Source organism: Salmo salar, chromosome 18, assembly GCF_965601325.2.
Source record: "Salmo salar chromosome 18, fSalSal1, whole genome shotgun sequence".
Classification (NCBI taxonomy): domain Eukaryota; kingdom Metazoa; phylum Chordata; class Actinopteri; order Salmoniformes; family Salmonidae; genus Salmo; species Salmo salar.
Window position 1 is genome coordinate 84,024,010 of NC_138308.1, and position 20,961 is coordinate 84,044,970.

General features: G+C 46.6%; 1 protein-coding gene across 3 annotated transcripts; it reads left to right on the forward strand.

Annotated features, from left to right (window-relative positions):
* The first annotated feature begins 3,411 nt into the window (after window positions 1-3,411).
* Window positions 3,412-20,155, forward strand: sf3b2 (Splicing factor 3B subunit 2). 3 transcript variants are annotated; one of them, XM_082964491.1, is made up of 22 exons: window positions 3,412-3,626; window positions 4,121-4,167; window positions 4,282-4,365; window positions 4,595-4,822; window positions 5,328-5,390; window positions 8,377-8,500; window positions 8,804-8,976; window positions 9,382-9,490; window positions 9,762-9,862; window positions 11,869-12,069; window positions 12,373-12,489; window positions 12,765-12,845; window positions 13,064-13,291; window positions 13,986-14,135; window positions 14,403-14,492; window positions 14,704-14,811; window positions 15,106-15,213; window positions 15,408-15,550; window positions 15,761-15,862; window positions 16,034-16,133; window positions 16,690-16,881; window positions 19,665-20,155. In XM_082964491.1, exons 1-22 carry the CDS (start codon window positions 3,497-3,499, stop codon window positions 19,734-19,736), a joined length of 2,751 nt encoding a protein of 916 aa, XP_082820617.1. In that variant the 5' UTR covers window positions 3,412-3,496; the 3' UTR covers window positions 19,737-20,155.
* Window positions 20,156-20,961: the final 806 nt, after the last annotated feature.

Genomic DNA, 20,961 nt, shown 5'->3' on the forward strand with positions numbered 1-20,961 from the left:
CTACCTGGCAGAAAAAAAGGGTTCTGCAAAGGGTTCTCCCTTTGGGGACAGCAGAAGAACTCTTAGGTTTTAGATAGCACCTTTTTCTCTAAGAGTGTGCTGTAGTTAGACACTGTGATACCTCATCAGTATCAACTCTCATCGAGTTGACAAAGTGAACACCCGGACAGTGTTGAATAGTCTTTCATCTGGCCGCAGATGAATTTCACACAATCGACAGTTTCTGCATTAGGATTTAGTTGTGGCTTTTACAACAAGAGACAAGTCCAACCATAGTAGGCTAGTATTTTTGTGGAATATCTGAGAGGACAGTACAAAGGCTAGGGAGGGTTATTTGTTAATAACCAGTTAATTAATTCGAAATATGCCAAGGTTAACTTTTAACACCCTTTGCCTTCGGCACAAACGAATAGAATTGATCAGTCTAAAATATAAAAGTTAGCCTACATTGTTTCAACACTGCTCCAAGATGTTTCAAAACTAACGTAACATCTGTTCATGTTCGCAAACTGATTGCGAGCCAGAAAACTGAAACAGATGTGTCCAATACGGCTCCGACTGTCGCCCTTCTTCGTACTAAACTAGTAATCGCCATAATTTGTACAGTAGCGAGGAGTTATACTTCTGTTTTAAAAGCAGATCCTACCTTTTGGTGGTTATTTTGAGATTCGATATGTTGTTTTGTTTTCTCTGTTCTCTCCCTTACATGTTTAATTCCGTTCCATCCACAGCTCAGTTCACAGCTGCATATTCGGTTTAGAAACGCCCTACCACTTCTCCCCAGGAAGAATGCTCCAATGACTCATTGAACGAGTACAAGCTAGCGTTGGCGCTCGAGTTCTACACCTGAAACACACTTTATGTTACTGTAAGCCATTGGATTTACACAGTAATATACTTATAGTCCACTATAAATGTGCTTTGCGATAACAATCATTTTCACTTAATAGCTTGCCCACACTCATACAATTCTAAATTGCTTTATTCACATTTAATTTGTTCACACTTTGTTTTTGCACAGGGATATTGCCATGTTTTTTAAACTTTATGCTACAGCACCTGGCTATTTGTTATAATATCCATTGAACCTTTTACTTCACCTTGGCATGTCAATTTGGCAAAGATCGTACTTTTTTTTGTAGATGTTGCTTCCCAGAGCCATATACAGTATTTAGAGAGTTCAGTTTCAGTTTGAAGTTTTAATGTCACGTGCACAAGTGCAGTGAAATGCCTTTCTTGCAAGCTCTAAACCCAACAATGCAATAATCAATATCAATGTAGTACTAAAAATAACATAAGGTAGAACAAAAACACACAAGAAATACAAATAAGAGGAACACAAGAAAGTAAGTAAGCATACTATGTACAGGGTCAGTCAGTTCCAGTACCATATTTACAATGTGCAGGGATACTGGAGTGATGGAAGCTAGAGGTACAGTACATTACCAAAAGTATGTGGACACCTGCTCGTCGAACATCTCCTAAAAAAAATGATGAGCATTAAAATGAAGTTGGTCCCCCCTTTGCTGCTATAACAGCCTCCACTCTTCTAGGAAGGCTTTCCACTAGATGTTGGAACATTGCCGCGGGCACTTGTTTCCATTCAGCCACAAAAGAATTAGTGAGGTTGGACACTGATGTTGGGCGATTAGGCCTGGCTCGCAGTCTGCCTTCCAATTCATCTCAAAGGTGTTCGATGGGATTGAATCGGGGCTCTGTGCAGGCCAGTCAAGTTCTTCCACACTGATCTCGACAAACCATTTCTGTATGGACCTTGCTTTGTGCACGGAGGCATTGTCATACTGAAACAGGAAAGGGCCTTCCCCAAACTGTTGCCACAAAGTTGGAAGCACAGAATCGTCTAGAATGTCATTGTACACTATAGTGTTAATATTTCCCTTCACTGGAACTAAGGGGCCTAGCCAAAACCATGCAAAAACATCCCCAGAGCATTATTCCTCCCCCACCAAACTTTACAGTTGTACTATGCATTGGGCAGGAAGCGCTCTCCAGGCATCTGGCAAACCCAGATTCGTCCGTTGGACTGCCAGATGGTAAAGTGTGATTCATCACTCCAGAGAATGCGTTTCCACTGCTCCAGAGTCCAATGGTGGTGAGCTTTACACCACTCCAGCCGACGCTTGGCATTGCGAATGGTGATCTTAGGCTTGTGTGCGGCTGCTCGGCCATAGAAACCCATTCCATGGAAACCCGACTAACAGTTCTTGTGCTGACGTTGCTTCCAAAAACAGTTTGGAACTCAGTAGTGAGTGTTGCAACCGAGGACAGGCGACTTGGTGATCCCGTTCTGTGAGCTTATGTGGCCTACCAATTCGCGGCTGAGCCATTGTTGCTCCTAGACGTCTCCACTTCACATTAACAGCACTTACAGTTGACCGGGACAGCTCTAGCAGGGCAGAACTTGGACGAACTGACTTGTTGGAAAGGTGGCATCCTATGACGGTGCCACATTGAAAGTCACTGAGCTCTTCAGTAAGGCCATTCTACTGCCAATGTTTGTCTATGGAGATTGCATGGCTGTGTGCTCAATTTTATACACGTGTCACTAACAGCTGTGGCTGAAATAGCCGAATCCACTAATTTGATTGGGTGTCCACATACTTTTGTATATATAGCGTATGTATAGGGGTAAGGTGACTAGGCATCAGGATAAATGATAAACAGAGTACCAGCAGCGTATATGATGAATGTACTGTATGGGAGTTGGTGTGCGTGTGTGTAGAGTCAGTATAAATGTATGCGTATATTATGTGTGTGAGAGCAAATTATGAAGTGAGTGTTTGTGTGTGTGTTGGAGTATTGGTGTGTGTGAGTGTGTAGGGCCCTGTGAGTGTGCATAGAAACAATGCAAAAATAAGAATGAAAGACAAAGGTCAACTCAGATAGTCTGTGTAGGCGTTCTGTTAGCTATTTAGTTAGCTATTTAGCAGTCTTTTGGCTTGGGGATAGAAGCTGTTCAAGAGCCTGTTGGTGTCAGACTTTATGCACTGGTATCGCTTGCCATGAGGAAGCAGAGAGAACAGTCTATGGCTTGGGTGGCTGGAGTCTTTAATTAATGATTGTCTCAGCCTTCCTTTCACAACGCCTGATTTTGAGGTCTCTCTAAACGATCAGTTACATTGCATTGTAACTATATTCCCCATGTAATATTATATTCCCCACATAATATTCCCCATATAATGTTAACGTGGAGCTAACATGGCTGCCATAGAATGTTGTAGTGTCGTATTAATGCATCATATTGCAGAAACTGCATTGTTACAAACTCTCCAAATCCATGGCTCTGCTATCATCTAGTGGTTGTAATTTGGAAACGCAGTTATTCCTCTTACCACTGACTACATTACCCAGATTTCTCCAACTGCTTGTTCCGGTATACTGAAATTTCCCATCGTGCCTTTCATGATTCGTCTGGTTCTCGTTGCTCTCGTTTCTGTTGTTTCTGTAGAGAGCCATTGATCGGTAGAATTTCGAGATGGCATCTGACGGACCGCCGGGGACCGAACCTATGCCCTCCGACTTGGGGAGCTCTGTGGCGGCCCTCAATACATGGACCAACCCAGAGCTTCAAGCCAAGCTAGGCGAGCTAGGCGCACCCAACATGGGTAAGAAGCCGAAGTAGCAAGCTTTAAATGGGACGAATGCGTGCATTGTGTGTAGCTAGCCTGCTAGCTACTATAGCTTGTTGCTAACAGGTTAACCATATTTAGTTCCGCGGCAAGTTAGCTAGCTACATAGCAGGCCTTCGTGGAATTAAAGGAGAGTGCAAATGATCAGCTAGTTACCTACACAATTACTATATTACAAGTTTGTTCACCATCTCTACGAAGAGAACTTTTCTACGAATGTCCATTCGTTAGCTAACGAACTAGTCAATTTTGATTGATAGCTAACAGCTAATCACTCGGGTGTTTAATAACTGATAAGCTAAAGTGATACATGGTAGTCGCGCACGAGCCTTTGTTGTCAGCATCATTGCGCGAGCGACTAAGTTGAATTTAAACTTATTTAATTTGTAATTAAACATTTGTTGTTGTTGTCCTATGTTATTTATCGTGTTCATTGTTGGTTTACAGTTATTATTTTTCTCCTTCCTAAGGTCCCAGAGAGGAGATGCTGGACAGGCTCAAGGGATACATGATGCAGGTCAGTTGTATGTGTGTGTGTGTGTTCACGTGCGCTAGTGCATGTGTGAGGTTGAGTGGAGTGTACTTCATCTGTCAATATGATCCATTGATCTGTGTTTTCCCCCCCACTCAGACTGGAATGATGCTCAGCAAACCCAACCTAGGGAGTGATGATAAACCTATGACCCCGCAGGTCAGCACCAACCGACCCTATAAGGTTTTTAGACGGTCTAATCGAATCTCATTCTTACATTTCATCACTGGGATTATTTAGCTATAAACTCTGCAGTAGTTCATCAATCTGTCATGAACAGGACCAGGAGTTTTACCTTGACTGTGTGATCTGACCAGGAATACGTTTTTCTGGTTCTCACATGGTCCAGGGAAAAAAACTTACCGTAATTGAAAACAACTTAACCAACAACCAGCTTTCCTTCCTCCCCCAGATGCCAGGAATCCCCCCCATGCCCCCGATGCCCATGCCCCCCATGCCTCCTGGTATGGGTATGCTCCAGGCGATGAGCATGATGGCAGGTGGCCCCCCTCCACCAGGGATGCGTATGGGCATGGAGCCTCCAGGCATGCCCCCTGGCCTCTCCCAGGAGGACCAGCTGAAGATGGTGCAGCAGAGGGCCGCCATGATGATGCAGCACGAGGAGAGGGCCAAGCAGCAGGTACGATCTTGGCCTGCATTCAGTAAGCCTCTCGGAGTAGCAGTGCTGGTCTAGGATCAGTCTTGTCTTTTAGATTATAATTTTTGAAGAGCGTATGGACAGATAAGACCTGATCCTAGACTCGAGTAGGATGTTGAATTGTCATATACACCGCATAGGTGCAGTGAAATGTGTTGTTTTACAGGGTCGGCCATAGTACGGTGCCCCTGGACCAAATTAGTGTTAAGTGCCTTGCTCTAAGGCACATCGACAGATTTTTCACCTTGTCGGCTCAGGTATTCAAACCAGCGACCTCTCGGCTGCTGGCCCAACGCTCTAACCGCTAGGCTACCTGCCACAGGTGTATGGCCTCAGACCTCCAAATATGGCCCCACATTGTGCCCTGAGTTTTACCTGAGTAAGGAAAGACTCCAGGCCCTAGTTGTAATGTAGTCTGCCTTCTATTGCAATGGGAATGAAGAGGAGTTCTGGTATAGATTTGCCATTTTGTATGTGTGTATTTCAGGGGGAGTCCCGTGCTATGGAAGAGCACATGAAGGAGCAGGAGCTTCTGGAGCAGCAGAAAAGGGTAAGACCTGGAGGAGACTTATTTTCATGTCTTTCTCCCATCTAAATGATTTATCAGTGGTGTTGTGACAACCAATCCCAAAGTTATCATACAGCCGCTTTACCTTGCTTGGAAGTTGAAACATATCTCTCTCCCTCCACTCTCCCCTCCCTCCATGTCTCCTCCCTCCCTCACTCCTCTCCCCTCCCTCCATGTCTCCTCCTCTCTCCCCTCCCTCCATGTCTCCTCCTCTCTCCCCTCCCTCCATGTCTCCTCCTCTCTCCCCTCCCTCCATGTCTCCTCCTCTCTCCCCTCCCTCCATGTCTCCTCCTCTCTCCCCTCCCTCCATGTCTCCTCCTCTGTCCCCTCCCTCCATGTCTCCTCCTCTCTCCCCTCCCTCCATGTCTCCTCCTCTCTCCCCTCCCTCCATGTCTCCTCTCACTCCTCCCTCCATGTCTCCTCTCACTCCTCCCTCCATGTCTCCTCCCTCCTCTCTCTCCTCTCTCCATGTCTCCTCTCACTCCTCCCTCCATGTCTCCTCCTCTCTCCTCCCTCCATGTCCCCTCCCTCCATGTCTCCTCTCACTCCTCCCTCCATGTCTCCTCTCACTCCTCCCTCCATGTCTCCTCTCACTCCTCCCTCCATGTCTCCTCTCACTCCTCCCTCCATGTCTCCTCTCACTCATCCCTCCATGTCTCCTCTCACTCCTCCCTCCATGTCTCCTCTCACTCATCCCTCCATGTCTCCTCTCACTCCTCTCTCCATGTCTCCTCTCACTCCTCCCTCCATGTCTCCTCCTCTCTCCTCCCTCCATGTCCCCTCCCTCCATGTCTCCTCTCACTCCTCCCTCCATGTCTCCTCTCACTCCTCCCTCCATGTCTCCTCTCACTCATCCCTCCATGTCTCCCTCTCACTCATCCCTCCATGTCTCCTCTCACTCCTCCCTCCACGTCTCCTCTCACTCCTCTCTCCACGTCTCCTCTCACTCCTCTCTCCACGTCTCCTCTCACTCCTCTCTCCATGTCTCCTCTCTCTCCTCCCTCCATGTCTCCTCTCTCTCCTCCCTCCATGTCTCCTCTCACTCCTCCCTCCATGTCTCCTCCCTCCTCTCTCTCCTCCCTCCATGTCTCCTCTCACTCCTCCCTCCATGTCTCCTCTCTCTCCTCCCTCCATGTCTCCTCTCACTCCTCCCTCCATGTCTCCTCTCACTCATCCCTCCATGTCTCCTCTCACTCCTCTCTCCACGTCTCCTCTCACTCCTCCCTCCATGTCTCCTCTCACTCCTCCCTCCATGTCTCCTCTCACTCATCCCTCCATGTCTCCTCTCACTCCTCCCTCCATGTCTCCTCTCACTCCTCTCTCCATGTCTCCTCTCACTCATCCCTCCATGTCTCCTCTCTCTCCTCCCTCCATGTCTCCTCTCACTCCTCCCTCCATGTCTCCTCTCACTCATCCCTCCATGTCTCCTCTCACTCCTCTCTCCATGTCTCCTCTCACTCCTCTCTCCACGTCTCCTCTCACTCCTCCCTCCATGTCTCCTCTCACTCCTCCCTCCATGTCTCCTCTCTCTCCTCCCTCCATGTCTCCTCTCACTCCTCCCTCCATGTCTCCTCTCACTCCTCTCTCCATGTCTCCTCTCTCTCCTCCCTCCATGTCTCCTCCCTCCTCTCCCTTCTCTCCATGTCTCCTCTCTCTCCTCCCTCCATGTCTCCTCTCACTCCTCCCTCCATGTCTCCTCTCACTCCTCCCTCCATGTCTCCTCTCTCTCCTCCCTCCATGTCTCCTCCCTCCTCTCCCTTCTCTCCATGTCTCCTCTCCCCTCCCTCCGTGTCCCCTCCCTCCGTGTCCCCTCCCTCCATGTCCTCTCCCTCCATGTCCTCTCCCTCCATGTCTCCTCTCACTCCTCCCTCCATGTCTCCTCTCTCTCCTCCCTCCATGTCTCCTCTCTCTCCTCCCTCCATGTCTCCTCCCTCCTCTCTCTCCTCTCTCCATGTCTCCTCTCTCTCCTCCCTCCATGTCTCCTCTCACTCATCCCTCCATGTCTCCTCTCTCTCCTCCCTCCATGTCTCCTCTCACTCCTCCCTCCATGTCTCCTCTCACTCCTCCCTCACTCCTCTCCCCTCCCTCCACGTCTCCTCTCACTCCTCTCTCCACGTCTCCTCTCACTCCTCTCTCCATGTCTCCTCTCTCTCCTCCCTCCATGTCTCCTCTCACTCCTCCCTCCATGTCTCCTCTCACTCCTCCCTCCATGTCTCCTCTCACTCCTCTCTCCATGTCTCCTCTCTCTCCTCCCTCCATGTCTCCTCTCACTCCTCCCTCCATGTCTCCTCTCACTCCTCCCTCCATGTCTCCTCTCACTCCTCCCTCCATGTCTCCTCTCTCTCCTCCCTCCATGTCTCCTCTCTCCTCCCTCCATGTCTCCTCCCTCCTCTCTCTCCTCTCTCCATGTCTCCTCTCTCTCCTCCCTCCATGTCTCCTCTCTCCTCTCTCTCCTCTCTCCATGTCTCCTCTCTCTCCTCCCTCCATGTCTCCTCTCTCTCCTCCCTCCATGTCTCCTCCCTCCTCTCTCTCCTCCCTCCATGTCTCCTCCCTCCTCTCTCTCCTCTCTCCATGTCTCCTCTCACTCCTCCCTCCATGTCTCCTCTCTCTCCTCCCTCCATGTCTCCTCTCTCCTCCCTCCATGTCTCCTCCCTCCTCTCTCTCCTCTCTCCATGTCTCCTCTCTCTCCTCCCTCCATGTCTCCTCTCTCTCCTCTCTCCATGTCCCCTCCCTCCATGTCTCCTCTCACTCCTCTCACTCCTCCCTCCACGTCTCCTCTCACTCCTCTCTCCACGTCTCCTCTCACTCCTCTCTCCACGTCTCCTCTCACTCCTCTCTCCACGTCTCCTCTCACTCCTCTCTCCACGTCTCCTCTCACTCCTCTCACTCCTCTCTCCACGTCTCCTCTCACTCCTCTCTCCACGTCTCCTCTCTCTCCTCCCTCCATGTCTCCTCTCTCCTCCGTCAGGCGGCGGTGATGCTGGAACATGAGAGGCAGCAGGAGCTGGCTAAGAGGCAGCATGGAGGACCAGGGCCCAGGATGTCTGACCCGGGGTCACGACCACCTGGCATGATGCCCCCCATGATGAGAGGTCAGTCCTTGGCCTGCCATCAACACTAAAATGTCAATCCTAACTTCCCATACAACTTTGTCCCTCACGGGGGAATTGATTTGTCTACAGCGCACACTTTGTAGACAACATATACTCACACATAGTCACGCATATTGGCTTAACACAGTCACTCTCCCAATCTAAACATATCCAATGGCATTCCTTTCTATTTTTAAGAACAGTGTGAAGGCTGTTAAGTCTGTAAAGCTGTTGTGTTGACGGTGACACACACCTGGTACGTTGGTGTTGTTGGTGTCAGTTGAGATCTGGGTGTTGTTGTAGGTGTGAACCCTGGTGGAATGAACCCACCCCCCCCTGGAATGAATCCTGGTGGAATGAACCCCCCCCCTCCTGGAATGAATCCTGGTGGAATGAACCCACCTCCTCCTGGAATGTCCATGATGCATAGCCAGAGACAGAGAGTTCCCCCTCCACCTGGAGAGGACGCCAGAGAGGTACGAACCACAGTGTTTCCCCCACCACTGCTTAATCGTTGCCGCACTCCAAAATATATAATAAAATATAATTTTTGTTGCTAGAAAATCATTTTCATCGTGGTTAATTTTTCAGTGTACATTTAAACAACTAAAACCAGATATAATGTATGTCGAAAAGATAATGGAGCTATATATTTTTAAACACGATCGTCTTTGAAAACTAACAATCAACAAAATAACAATTTGACCGTTAGGGAGAATCTACATTTCCAAAAATGTCATGGCATGGGGCCCCCATTGATTTTGTTATAGTCTTTGAGTTACTCAGAGGGCATAATAACACAGGATAAGCCATGGCAGAATATAATTGCATCCGTCTAGCAGGACAGTAAAATCCGTCTTGGTGTTGTGTGTGTGTGTCAGGTGTGGCAGGGAGAGGATGTGGGCGTCGGTCCTAAGATCCCCCAGGCTCTGGAGAAGATTCTCCAACTGAAGGAGATCAGACAGGAGCAGCTCGGCGCCGCCCCCACAGGTCAGAACCTGGAACTACACACTGGAGGAATGAATCATGGCCCGTATTTGGAGTAGGAGTACTGATCTAGGATCAGTTTAGCTTTTTAAGATCATAATTAATAAATCAGAACTACTTTGAGATGCTTTGTGAATAAAAGCCCAGATGCACCAAGAGTGCATGATATCATCCCAATGGAACTACTGCAGTCTTAGTAATATTGTCCTGGGTGAAGAGCCCTGTTGGACCTTGACCTGGCCAGGGAATGATCTCTGTGTTTTCTATCTTCCAGAAGAGGAGGAGGAGGAGAGCCCAGAGATGGAGATGAACAACTCCTCCGCTGCCGTCCTGTCTGAGACTGAAGAGGACGACGGTTCTCTCTCTAAGAAAGACGTGAGTGTTGTATTAATTCCCCTCATCCCATCCTGCTGTCTTTGGTTGAAACTCAATTGTGTTTCCTTGATTCCTCGTGTCCTCTCGCCTCCTTCTCAAAAGGTATCGGAGGATAATGTCCAAGGGGAGGAACCTTGGATATTTTCCTCCAATGTGTTTTGAGAAGGATGCGAGGGGAGAGGCCATGAAGAGTCAAGAAAAGACCGTTGAGATTCACCCTGTTACTCCTGAAGCTCAGAGGGTCAGGGGTCAAGTTGGCATGCCTCGTATTGATAACCTGCTTGATAGGGAAGCTTCTGTTTCAATCGACGTAAGCTCTTAGAGGCATGAGGAGTAGGAAACGGTGTCAGTTAGGGCGGGGCGATATGGCCAAAATATTGTATCACGGTATTTAAAAAAACAAAAAAACATGCGGTATTTAAAAAAAAACATGGACGTTATTTTTTGTTTTTGAATATTTAAAGTCCTACATTTGCTTTATTAGTAGTGAGTGATCCCAGGGTGGCAACACACATATTCTAAGTGATTTCAATGAGTTTTACACTGTTCAATTCAGCATCAATCAAAACAACAAAGTATCAAAAGAAAATGTAATTGATAAAATGTACTTAAGTATCAAAAGTAAAAGTATAAACCATTTAAAATTCCCTATATTAAGAAAATCAGATGGTACCATTTAAAAAAATAATAATAATAACAATATTTTTTTTTACAGATAGCCAGGGGCACACTCCAACATAATTTACAAACAAAGCATTTGTGTTTAGTGAGTCCTCCAGATCAGAGGCAGTAGATGACAGGGATGTTCTCTTGACAAGTGCGTGAATTAGACCATTTTCCTGTCCTGCTAAGCATTCAAAATGTAACGAGTAGTTTTAGGTGTCAGGGAAAATGGATGGAGTAAAAAGTACAGTATTTTTTTAAAGAATGTAGTGAAGTAAAAGTTGTAAAAAATAGTAAAGATTCCAAAAAAAACAACTTAAGTAAAAAATACTTTCAAGTACTACTTAAGTACTTTACAGCACTGCTCAATTGAGAATTTCCACACTACCATGTAAGGCTCACGATATATGCAAATAATCTAGGATTTATTTTTAACCAAATGTTGCGACTGTACTTGCGAATTAGAGCAAAACTGTTGGAATCATGGGAATATAATTTTTATTCTATAGTTAGAATATAATAGTGGGCACTTTGAATACAGTGTTGTTTGAGATGACAATGAATTAAAATGCCAGGGAGGAGTTATTGTGACAGGGTAGGAACTAAAGTGTTGATAAGTGTTTCCTAGGGGACCCTACAAGCTTGCATGTTTTCTCTTAGCTACTTCATGTGGCTAACATATTCTTGCTTTGCATATTCCTCTTTGATTTAGAAGATACTGTTTCACAAACAGCATGTTGATTTAGGTCTACACCATCACTAGTATTATCAGGCTGTATTAGCTAGCTACGTTTGCTCTTAGTCAGTACATTTTATTAGCTAGCTAGCTATTAGCATTAGCGGCTAACAATTAGCGTCTCACAAGATTTAGGGCAACTTGCTAAGAAAAGACAAACTAGCTGTTTGCTGATGTAAGAAACACAAACAAATAGTGTCAATATAGAACGCTAGTGGATTTATATTAAGAAGCAAAATGAAAACAGCATTGTTGTCATCAACATTGTTGCATGTGCTGCATTGACCATGCAGACTGAATGCAAGTGTCTCGTGGTTGAGGAACATCAAATGCGCTCCTTGAGTGACAGGGGGCGTGGCTAGGTCTTTGTGGAAAGTGGCACGGAGAGAAAGCGCGAGAGAGAGATGACTCAAGTAGCGAAGTAAACTATAAAAATTGACATTACACATGGCGTATCACATTTAACAAACCAAACATTCAAATACCGGTATAGAAGGTAAAGTAAAAACCCAAACCGGTCCCTGCATCAATACCGGTATATCATAAAATATGGTATACCGCCCAGCCCTAGTTTCAGTTGTTATCTTTTTCATTCTCCCCTTCTCAGAAAAATCGTAAGCGCAGGAACCGTAAGAAGAAGAACAAGAAGAGGCGTGAGCAGGAGAAGAGGGAGCATGCGGAGGAGAAGAAAGAGGAGGATGGAGAGAAGGAGAAAGAGCCTGAGGTGGAGATCGAGTATATTACAGAGGAACCGGAGATCTACGATCCTAACTTCATTTTCTTCAAGAGGATCTTTGAGGCCTTCAAGGTGAGGGCCTCCATTTTAGATATTGGCTTTATGATTCTTTATGAAAAATCTGTCAAAACATCCTAGAGATGTGTCCAGTGTTATTCTTCATATTTAGTGTTTTAATGGCCGAAAATTAAAGTAAAATCACAACATCAGGTTCAGTGTACTCACCAGTTCTGTGCGCAGTGGTTTCAAGAACCTTTGAACACGCATGAAAGTGAATCATTATGTTGTGTTGATTTAACGATGGAATCTGTTTGCGCGTTAGACATTTGCTAATGAACAGTTCTAATGAACTGTGTTTGTGTCCGTCCCTCTCAGCTGACTGATGACGTGAAGAAGGAGAAGGAGAAGGAACCGGAGAAGGAGCCGGCTCCTGCTCTAATGAGGAAGAAGGGATTTGAGGAGGAAAAGAAAGACAGCGACGACAGTGACGACGTTAGTATTCATCTCTCCTCTAAATTCTCTCCATTCCTGAGCTTGGATGAAAAAAATACTTCTCAAACAGGAGTGTTTACATGCTGCGTAGTCCCAATTCTCTACCCTAATGCCATAAGTAGTGTGCACTTGTTTACTTCCCTTCGGGGAGGAAAGGTGAACGATTGGGACACAGACATAGTGTCATCTTCCAGTGCTCTCTCTGTTGAAGTGTTGACCTTGGAAGTTGTCCTCGTGGTCATTCCTTGTGTGTGTGTGTGTGTGTGTGTGTGCAGGAGATCAGACCAGATGTTCCCAAGATGTCTAAGAAGAAGCTGAGGAGAATGAACAGACTAACTGTGGCTGAACTCAAACAGGTAATACATTCACCTGCTTCTTAAGAGTTAGACATTATAGGTCCTGTATATTGATTAAGTTGGTGTAGAAGTTGTTCTGTACCTAACACTTTACTCATAAATGCTTGAGTCTATATGTGCTGATTCAGTTTGTGTGGGTGGTCACCGGAGATGTTTTAAGGGAAAAGGAGATTGATGGAGATCTGTGTCCGATGTTGATTTTTGACCTCGTCCTCCAGTTGGTGGCGCGTCCTGACGTGGTGGAGATGCACGACGTGACGGCGCAGGAACCCAAGCTGCTGGTGCACCTGAAGGCCACCAGGAACACGGTGCCCGTCCCCCGACACTGGTGCTTCAAGAGGAAGTACCTCCAGGGCAAGAGGGGTATCGAGAAGCCCCCTTTCGAGCTGCCAGAGTTCATCAAGAGGACAGGCATCCAGGAGATGAGAGAAGCTTTACAGGAGAAGGTAGGTGGTTCTGTCCAATAGAGGGCTACCAGAGAATTTTTACAGGAGAAGGTAGGTGGTTCTGTCCAATAGAGGGGTACCAGAGAAGCTTTACAGGAGAAGGTAGGTGGTTCTGTCCAATAGAGGGCCACCAGAGAAGCTTTACAGGAGAAGGTAGGTGGTTCTGTCCAATAGAGCGGTATCAGAGAAGCTTTACAGGAGAAGGTAGATGGTTCTGTCCAATAGAGGGGTACCAGAGAAGCTTTACAGGAGAAGGTAGGCGGTTCTGTCCAATAGAGGGGTACCAGAGAAGCTTTACAGGAGAAGGTAGGTGGTTCTGTCCAATAGAGCGGTAGTAGCACCAGACAGTTGGCACAAGGAGGGACTGGCTGGTGGTTCCAGCTGGAAAAGGTGGGGGTTGTAGCAACCTAAGTGGTCACAAGGGGGTGCTGGCTGTTAACACCATGTTCATCTCCCTGATAGATGCTCCAGGCCTTAGTTTTCGGCTAGCTTGAGGAAAATGATCGTTTTTAAAGTATACAAACATGGCCTGTGTATTTTTCTGTTTCATGCGACGTTTACTTCAAGTTTATTACAAAACATCAATAAATAACACACAACCGTTAAATATGTGTTACATGAACAGCTGTATAAAATAGACCAGTGAAACACTTTGGCAGAAGTCAGACTGAATGCCGTGGTACTCTGCTTACAGGAGGATGCCAAGACCATGAAGACCAAGATGAGGGAGAAGGTGCGTCCCAAGATGGGCAAGATCGACATCGACTACCAGAAGCTCCACGACGCCTTCTTCAAGTGGCAGATGAAGCCTAAACTCTCCATCCACGGTGACCTCTACTACGAGGTAAGGATGTCTGACCGCTCAATGGAGGACTCCACTGTATACAGCACCTTACATCATAAACTCTACTCCTACTTCCAAGAGCCTGTTGATTGATTGGACCTTGAATGGAATAATCAGGGCTGTAATCGGTGGTTGGTTTGGGTTTCCCTCATTACTTCCTTGTTGTTGGGTCTTGAATAAACAGATGGTAGTCAGTGTACTCTGGTGAATTAGTGTTAGGAATGAAATGTTGACTCTTACAATCTCCGTTTCTCTCGCTCGCTACAGGGGAAAGAGTTTGAGACAAGGCTGAAGGAGAAGAAACCAGGCGACCTGTCAGACGAGCTGCGTATTGCTCTGGGCATGCCCGTTGGACCGGTCAGTTTTTCCTAATGTTTTTATTATCCCACTACTACTTTCACTCTGCTGTGGAAGCCTACGATCCCACTACCACCTTTAATGTTATTGATGGATGACTTTATAATTCTGCTTTGTTTTATTGAACTGTAATCATTTATATTGCTGATGCACCATGGTCTTGTCCCATCACTAAAGTTGTCCCCCCCCCCCCTCCCCCCCTCCCGTGTAGAACTCCCACAAGGTTCCCCCTCCCTGGTTGATCGCCATGCAGAGATACGGCCCCCCTCCCTCCTACCCCAACCTCAAGATCCCCGGGCTCAACTCGCCCATCCCCGAGGTAAGCCTGACTTAACGCAGACACAGGGCTCCGTTCAGTCCGTAGCGCTGAAGAGCTGCGCTAGAAATGTGAAGGCGATGTTCCAGAGAACACACGCTAGACTTTTAACATTGAAATCGCGCTACAGCGCAGATTTTCAGCACTACGGATTGAATCAAGCCCATCCTCTTTAACAATTTGTGTCCCCCTGTATTGTCCCCCAGTAGACTTTTTCCAATGTAATAAGTGTTTATACTGTATTGTGAAGCTTACTACACTGAGGCTTTTATTGACCCCCCCCCCGTTGTCTCTCAGAGCTGTTCGTTTGGTTACCATGCTGGTGGCTGGGGGAAGCCTCCTGTAGATGAGACAGGAAAGCCTCTGTACGGTGACGTGTTCGGGACCAACGCCGTTGACTTCCAGGTGAGATCTTCCTCACACCCCTGCCCGATTCCCCTCATATAGACCATACACCCTTCCTTTACCATACAACACCACCGTACACCTTTCCCCCCCTCCCCTCACTGCCACATGTTCCTATATCTGACACAACAGCCGTCTGCTTTGAGCCAATGGCCTGTTAACTCTTGTCCTATTGTCTACATGTCTGTGTGTAGGCTAAGGCGGAGGAGGAGGAGGTGGATCGTACGCCGTGGGGAGAGCTGGAGCCTTCAGACGAGGAGTCTTCCGAGGAAGAGGAGGAGGACGAGAGTGATGAGGAGAAGCCAGACGAAACCGGCTTCTTCACACCGGCAGACAGGTAGACGTGTCGTTAACTGGCTGTTTTAAACACATCATGTTGACATGGACTTGAAATGAACCAGTCTTTCTCTTCTATTGGATCAATAAGCCATTGGCCACGTGGAACAAATTACCGGTTGCCATTTGTAGTGGGTTGTGTGTGTTGTCTTGAAAACAGTGATCAGTGGTTTATTAACTCTGAGCGTGTGTGTGTGTGTGTGTGTTCCAGTGGTCTGATCACTCCCGGAGGCTTCTCGTCGGTACCTGCTGGTATGGAGACTCCAGAGCTCATTGAGCTGAGGAAGAAGAAGATCGAGGAGGCTATGGACGGGTGAGTTAGTGTGGCCAGGAATAGGTTGTGTGGCTATTCACCAGTATTTCATTTGTGAGTGTGTGTCGTTCTACTCTATTGTGTGTGTTTGTAAGTCGCTCTGGATAAGAGCGTCTGCTAAATGACTTAAATGTAAAATGTAAATGTAAACATGCGTCTCTGTGTGTGTAGGAATGAGACTCCTCAGCTGTTCACGGTGCTCCCAGAGAGGAGAACAGGCTCTGGAGGAGCAGCCATGATGGCATCCACACACATCTACGACGTATCAGGGGTAATGACAATAGCAAAAACACTGTGTCTGGATAAAGTCGCCCTATCAGAGATCACTACTAAACCTACCACATACCAACCACTGGGGTGTAGGCATGTTAACACTCGTACCCAAAACACAACACATAGTTAGTCCCTTACTCATACATACGCAGAGCATATTTCACAAACAATCACATACATACGTGTTTGCACTGGTACTCAAACACATAGCCTCTAGCTGTGTGCTAGCTGGACCGGTAGACTTCCAGACATTGCACAAACGCTAGTTACCATCGGCTCGCGAGACTACGTCTAACTTCCTTCTAAACCGCACGCGGAGACATACAAATGGTATCCATGAGTTGATCTGACTCTGGGGAAGTAGAAGATCCATTGCCATCTCTTTAAACATGCCTTCATGGATGTACACTCGTACACTTCTCTACACCTACATGACCCACATACACACTAACTCCCTCGATCCCCACTTTAGGCCATAAGCAGTACACTACAGGGAATGGGGAACCGTTTCAGATGAGCTTCTTTGTCTCCCGTCTGACTCTCCTCCTCCTCAGGCCATGGCGGGTCGTAAGGCGGGCGGAGGCCAGGAGTTCCAGGGGGTAGAAGTGGCTCTGGCCCCAGAGGAGCTGGAGCTGGACCCCATGGCCATGACCCAGAAGTACGAGGAGCACGTCAGGAACCAGGAGGCCCAGGTGGAGAAGGAGGACTTCAGCGACATGGTGGCCGAGCACGCCGCCAAACAGAAGGTGACCCTGAGACACTGTAACTGTACCGGCCATTTGTTACAGTACAAAAAATATAGCTGCGATGCAAAACGTTTTTTCTACAATGTTCACTAATGAATACAACCTGGCTCCTTATTTTTTTGAATTAATTTTATTTCACCTTTATTTAACCAGGTAGGCAAGTTGAAAACAAGTTCTCATTTACAACTGCGACCTGGCCAAGATAAATCAAAGCAGTTCGACACATATAACAACAGAGTTACACATGGAGTAAAACAAACATACAGTAGAAAAATAAGTCTATATACAATGTGAGCAAATGAGGTGAGATAAGGGAGGTAAAGGCAATAAATAGGCCATGGTGGCGAAGTAAATACAATATAGCAATTAAAACACTGGAATGGTAGATTTGACAGATGAGTGTGCAAAGTAGAAATACTGGGGTGCAAAGGAGCAAAATAAATGAATAAATACAGTAGGGGAAGAGGTAGTTGTTTGGGCTATGCACAGGTGCAGTGATCTGTGAGCTGCTCTGACAGCTGGTGCTTAAAGCTAGTAAGGGAGATACGTTTCCAGTTTCAGAGATGTTTGTAGTTTGTTCCAGTCATTGGCAGCAGAGAACTGGAAGGAGAGGCGGCCAAAGGAGGAATTGGCTTTGGGGGTGACCAGAGAGATATACCTGCTGGAACGCGTGCTACGGGTGGGTGCAGCTATGGTGACCAGCGAGCAGAGATAAGGCGGGACTTTACCTAGCAGGGTCTTGTAGATGACCTGGAGCCAGTGGGTTTGGCGACGAGTTTGAAGCGAGGGCCAGCCAACGAGAGCGTACAGGTCGCAGTGGTGGGTAGTATATGGGGCTTTGGTGACAAAACGGATGGCACTGTGATAGACTGCATCCAGTTTGTTGAGTAGGGTGTTGGAGGCTATTTTGTAAATGACATCGCCAAAGTCGAGGATCGGTAAGATGGTCAGTTTTACGAGGGTATGTTTGGCAGCATGAGTGAAAGATGCTTTGTTGCGAAATAGGAAGCCAATTCTATATTTAACTTTGGATTGGAGATGTTTTATGTGAGTCTGGAAGGAGAGTTTACAGTCTAACCAGACACCTAGGTATTTGTAGTTGTCCACATATTCTAAGTCAGAACCGTCTAGAGTAGTGATGCTGGACGGGCGGGCAGGTGCAGGCAGCGATCGGTTGAAGAGCATGCATTTAGTTCTACTTGTATTTAAGAGCAGTTGGAGGCCACGGAAGGAGAGTTGTATGGCATTGAAGCTCGTCTGGAGGGTTGTTAACTCAGTGTCCAAGGATGGGCCAGAGGTATACAGAATGGTGTCGTCTGCGTAGAGGTGGATCAGAGACTCACCAGCAGCAAGAGCGACATCATTGATGTATACAGAGAAGAGAGTCGGCCCGAGAATTGAACCCTGTGGCACCCCCATAGAGACTGCCAGAGGCCTGGACAACAGGCCCTCCGATTTGACACACTGAACTCTATCAGAGAAGTAGTTGGTGAACCAGGCGAGGCAGTCATTTGAGGAACCAAGGCTGTTGAGTCTGCCGATAAGAATGTGGTGAATGACAGAGTCGAAAGCCTTGGCCAGGTCGACGAATACGGCTGCACAGTACTGTTTCTTATCGATGGTTGTTAAGATATCGTTTAGGACCTTGAGCGTGGCTGAGGTGCACCCATGACCAGCTCTGAAACCAGATTGCATAGCGGAGAAGGTACCATGGGATTCGAAATGATCGGTGATCTGTTTAACTTGGCTTTCGAAGACCTTAGAAAGACACGGTAGGATAGATATCGGATGACTGCGGCAGCTTTCCAATCTTTGGGAATCTCAGACGACACGAGAGGTTGAACAGGCTAGTAATAGGGGTTGCAACAATTTCGGCATATAATTTTAGAAAGGGTCCAGATTATGATTGTTAGGTCTTGTAATTGTTTACCACATCCTCCTTTCCTGATCACATTTCTACTCCTCCAGGACGCTCATGCTCAGACTAAGAAAGATATGACAGCCAGAGAAAGCTCTTCTAGCTGTGACTTGTACTAGACTTGTCAGTATACACACAGTAATGAGGAGCTAGAAAGCCCCGGGGGGAATCTGAGTGATGTGTTCTTGTATCTTCATGTCCTTTCTCCTCGTCTCAAAACACATTGTGGGAGAAAGTCAGTGGTTCCTCCCCTCGGACCTTCTTCTCCAATGCGTTTTGAGAAGGATGCGAAGAAAGAGGACGCGAGGAATCAAGGGAATACAATTGAGATGCACCCCCTGGTTAATTATTGCTATTGTTTAGTATTAGCATGAAATGTATTATGCCACTAGGGGCCAAGGTGAGGGTAGGAGAATGTTGGTATGCACTGCGTTGGAAAGGCTCTTTCTCCAGTCCCATATGTAGCAGAATAAATGAACACTAGATGTGAAGATTAGGATCTGTTTTTAGTCATTGTAGTTGAGTGATTTAATCTTATTCAAACTTAATCTGAAACTTCTAGGAATTGTTCTATTTATTTTTTTATCCACTTTCATAATAGCTATTATTGCAGTCTTTTTTTCTTGTTGAAATGTTGTCTCTGCTTCTGAATATGGCCATCCGGGGATAGCAGTGTTTTCAGAGTGAAAGCAGCGTGCACATGCCTCCCTCCTTCCTTTTCTCAGCCCTGCAACATTTTGTGACTGACGGGGTTGGAGTCATATGCCACTTTCACTACGAGGAGAAGGTTTGATTGTAGTGTTCGCCTTGTATGACAATATTAAGTATTTTCTTCTCCATTTCTCTCTCTCTCTCCACCCCACAGCAAAAGAAGAGGAAGGCCCAGCCTCAAGACACACGAGGAGGTGCCAAGAAATACAAAGAGTTCAAGTTTTAGACCACCAATATCACACCAGGAGGAAATGGGAAGAGAGGACGGGCCGAACAAGCCGAACCCACCCAGAACCAGACCGTTTTACTACCACAAAACCATCCGTTATTACAGTTGTAGTCTTTTCCTCTTAATGACAATGATAATACTTGTCTGGCAGGGCTGGGGTCAATTCCATTAAAATTCCAGTCAATTTGGAAAATAAACCAAATTCCTATTTTCCTAATTGAAGAGAATTGGAATTTTTGTGTACTTCTGGAATTGAAATGGAATTGAGCCCAACCCTGGTGTTATGGAGAACCATTGTCAGGTCTCCGCTGTAGGCAGAATTTATATAACCCTTCTATTCTGTCCTGTGTGACTACTTATTTCCATGTAGCTGTGCTTTTCTCTTTTTGTAAATAAAAGACTCCATGTCAATCCAATCTATAAATCCAAATGGTTAATACATTTGAGGGCTAATTGTTTTTCCCTAGGCCATGTGACCTGAAATCTCCCGTCCCCCACAAATAACAAGTCACATGGTGAGGGAGGAAGGACTGGGCCCTACTGAACATTGCTATAGTAATGACTTAAATGATCTAAAGCTTTAACACTGTGCTGATACATGGCTGTATGAAGTCATACCTAGCATGACGAACCATGAGCTAACCTCGTATACCCCCTGACCAAGTCAAGGCTCCAGCTATGCTGACATAATAACAAGGTGTAGTTCTGTGTTAATCCACCAGGGGCTGACGGCAGGACCCAGTGTGACAGTCACCTGACGTCTGGGAAACACTCACTGTGCCCTAAATAACTGATAGCAGTAACCACATGCTGACTCGGTCACTAGTACACACAATGAGGCTCCACTGCACCATAATGCCTGGCAGGCTTTCTGCAATACTATTCCAGGATTTGTCATCCTAGCATATGGTAGCCTACTACAACCCCGAAGCAACTTTATAAAGAATGGCTGTATTACGTAATATATGCCATTTAGCAGACGCTATAATCCAAAGTGATTTAGTCGTGTGCATACATTTGATGTATGTGTGGTCACGGGAAACGATCCTACAGCCCATGCTCCACCAAGTGAACCATACAGGACCACACCAGCTAGTCTACTTGAAATACAGGCACCTGCTCAATGACCAGCATGTACAGTGCATTCGGAAACTATTCAGAACCCCCTTTTCTACATTTTGTTACGTTAGTGCCTTATTCTAAAATGTATTCAATTAATTTT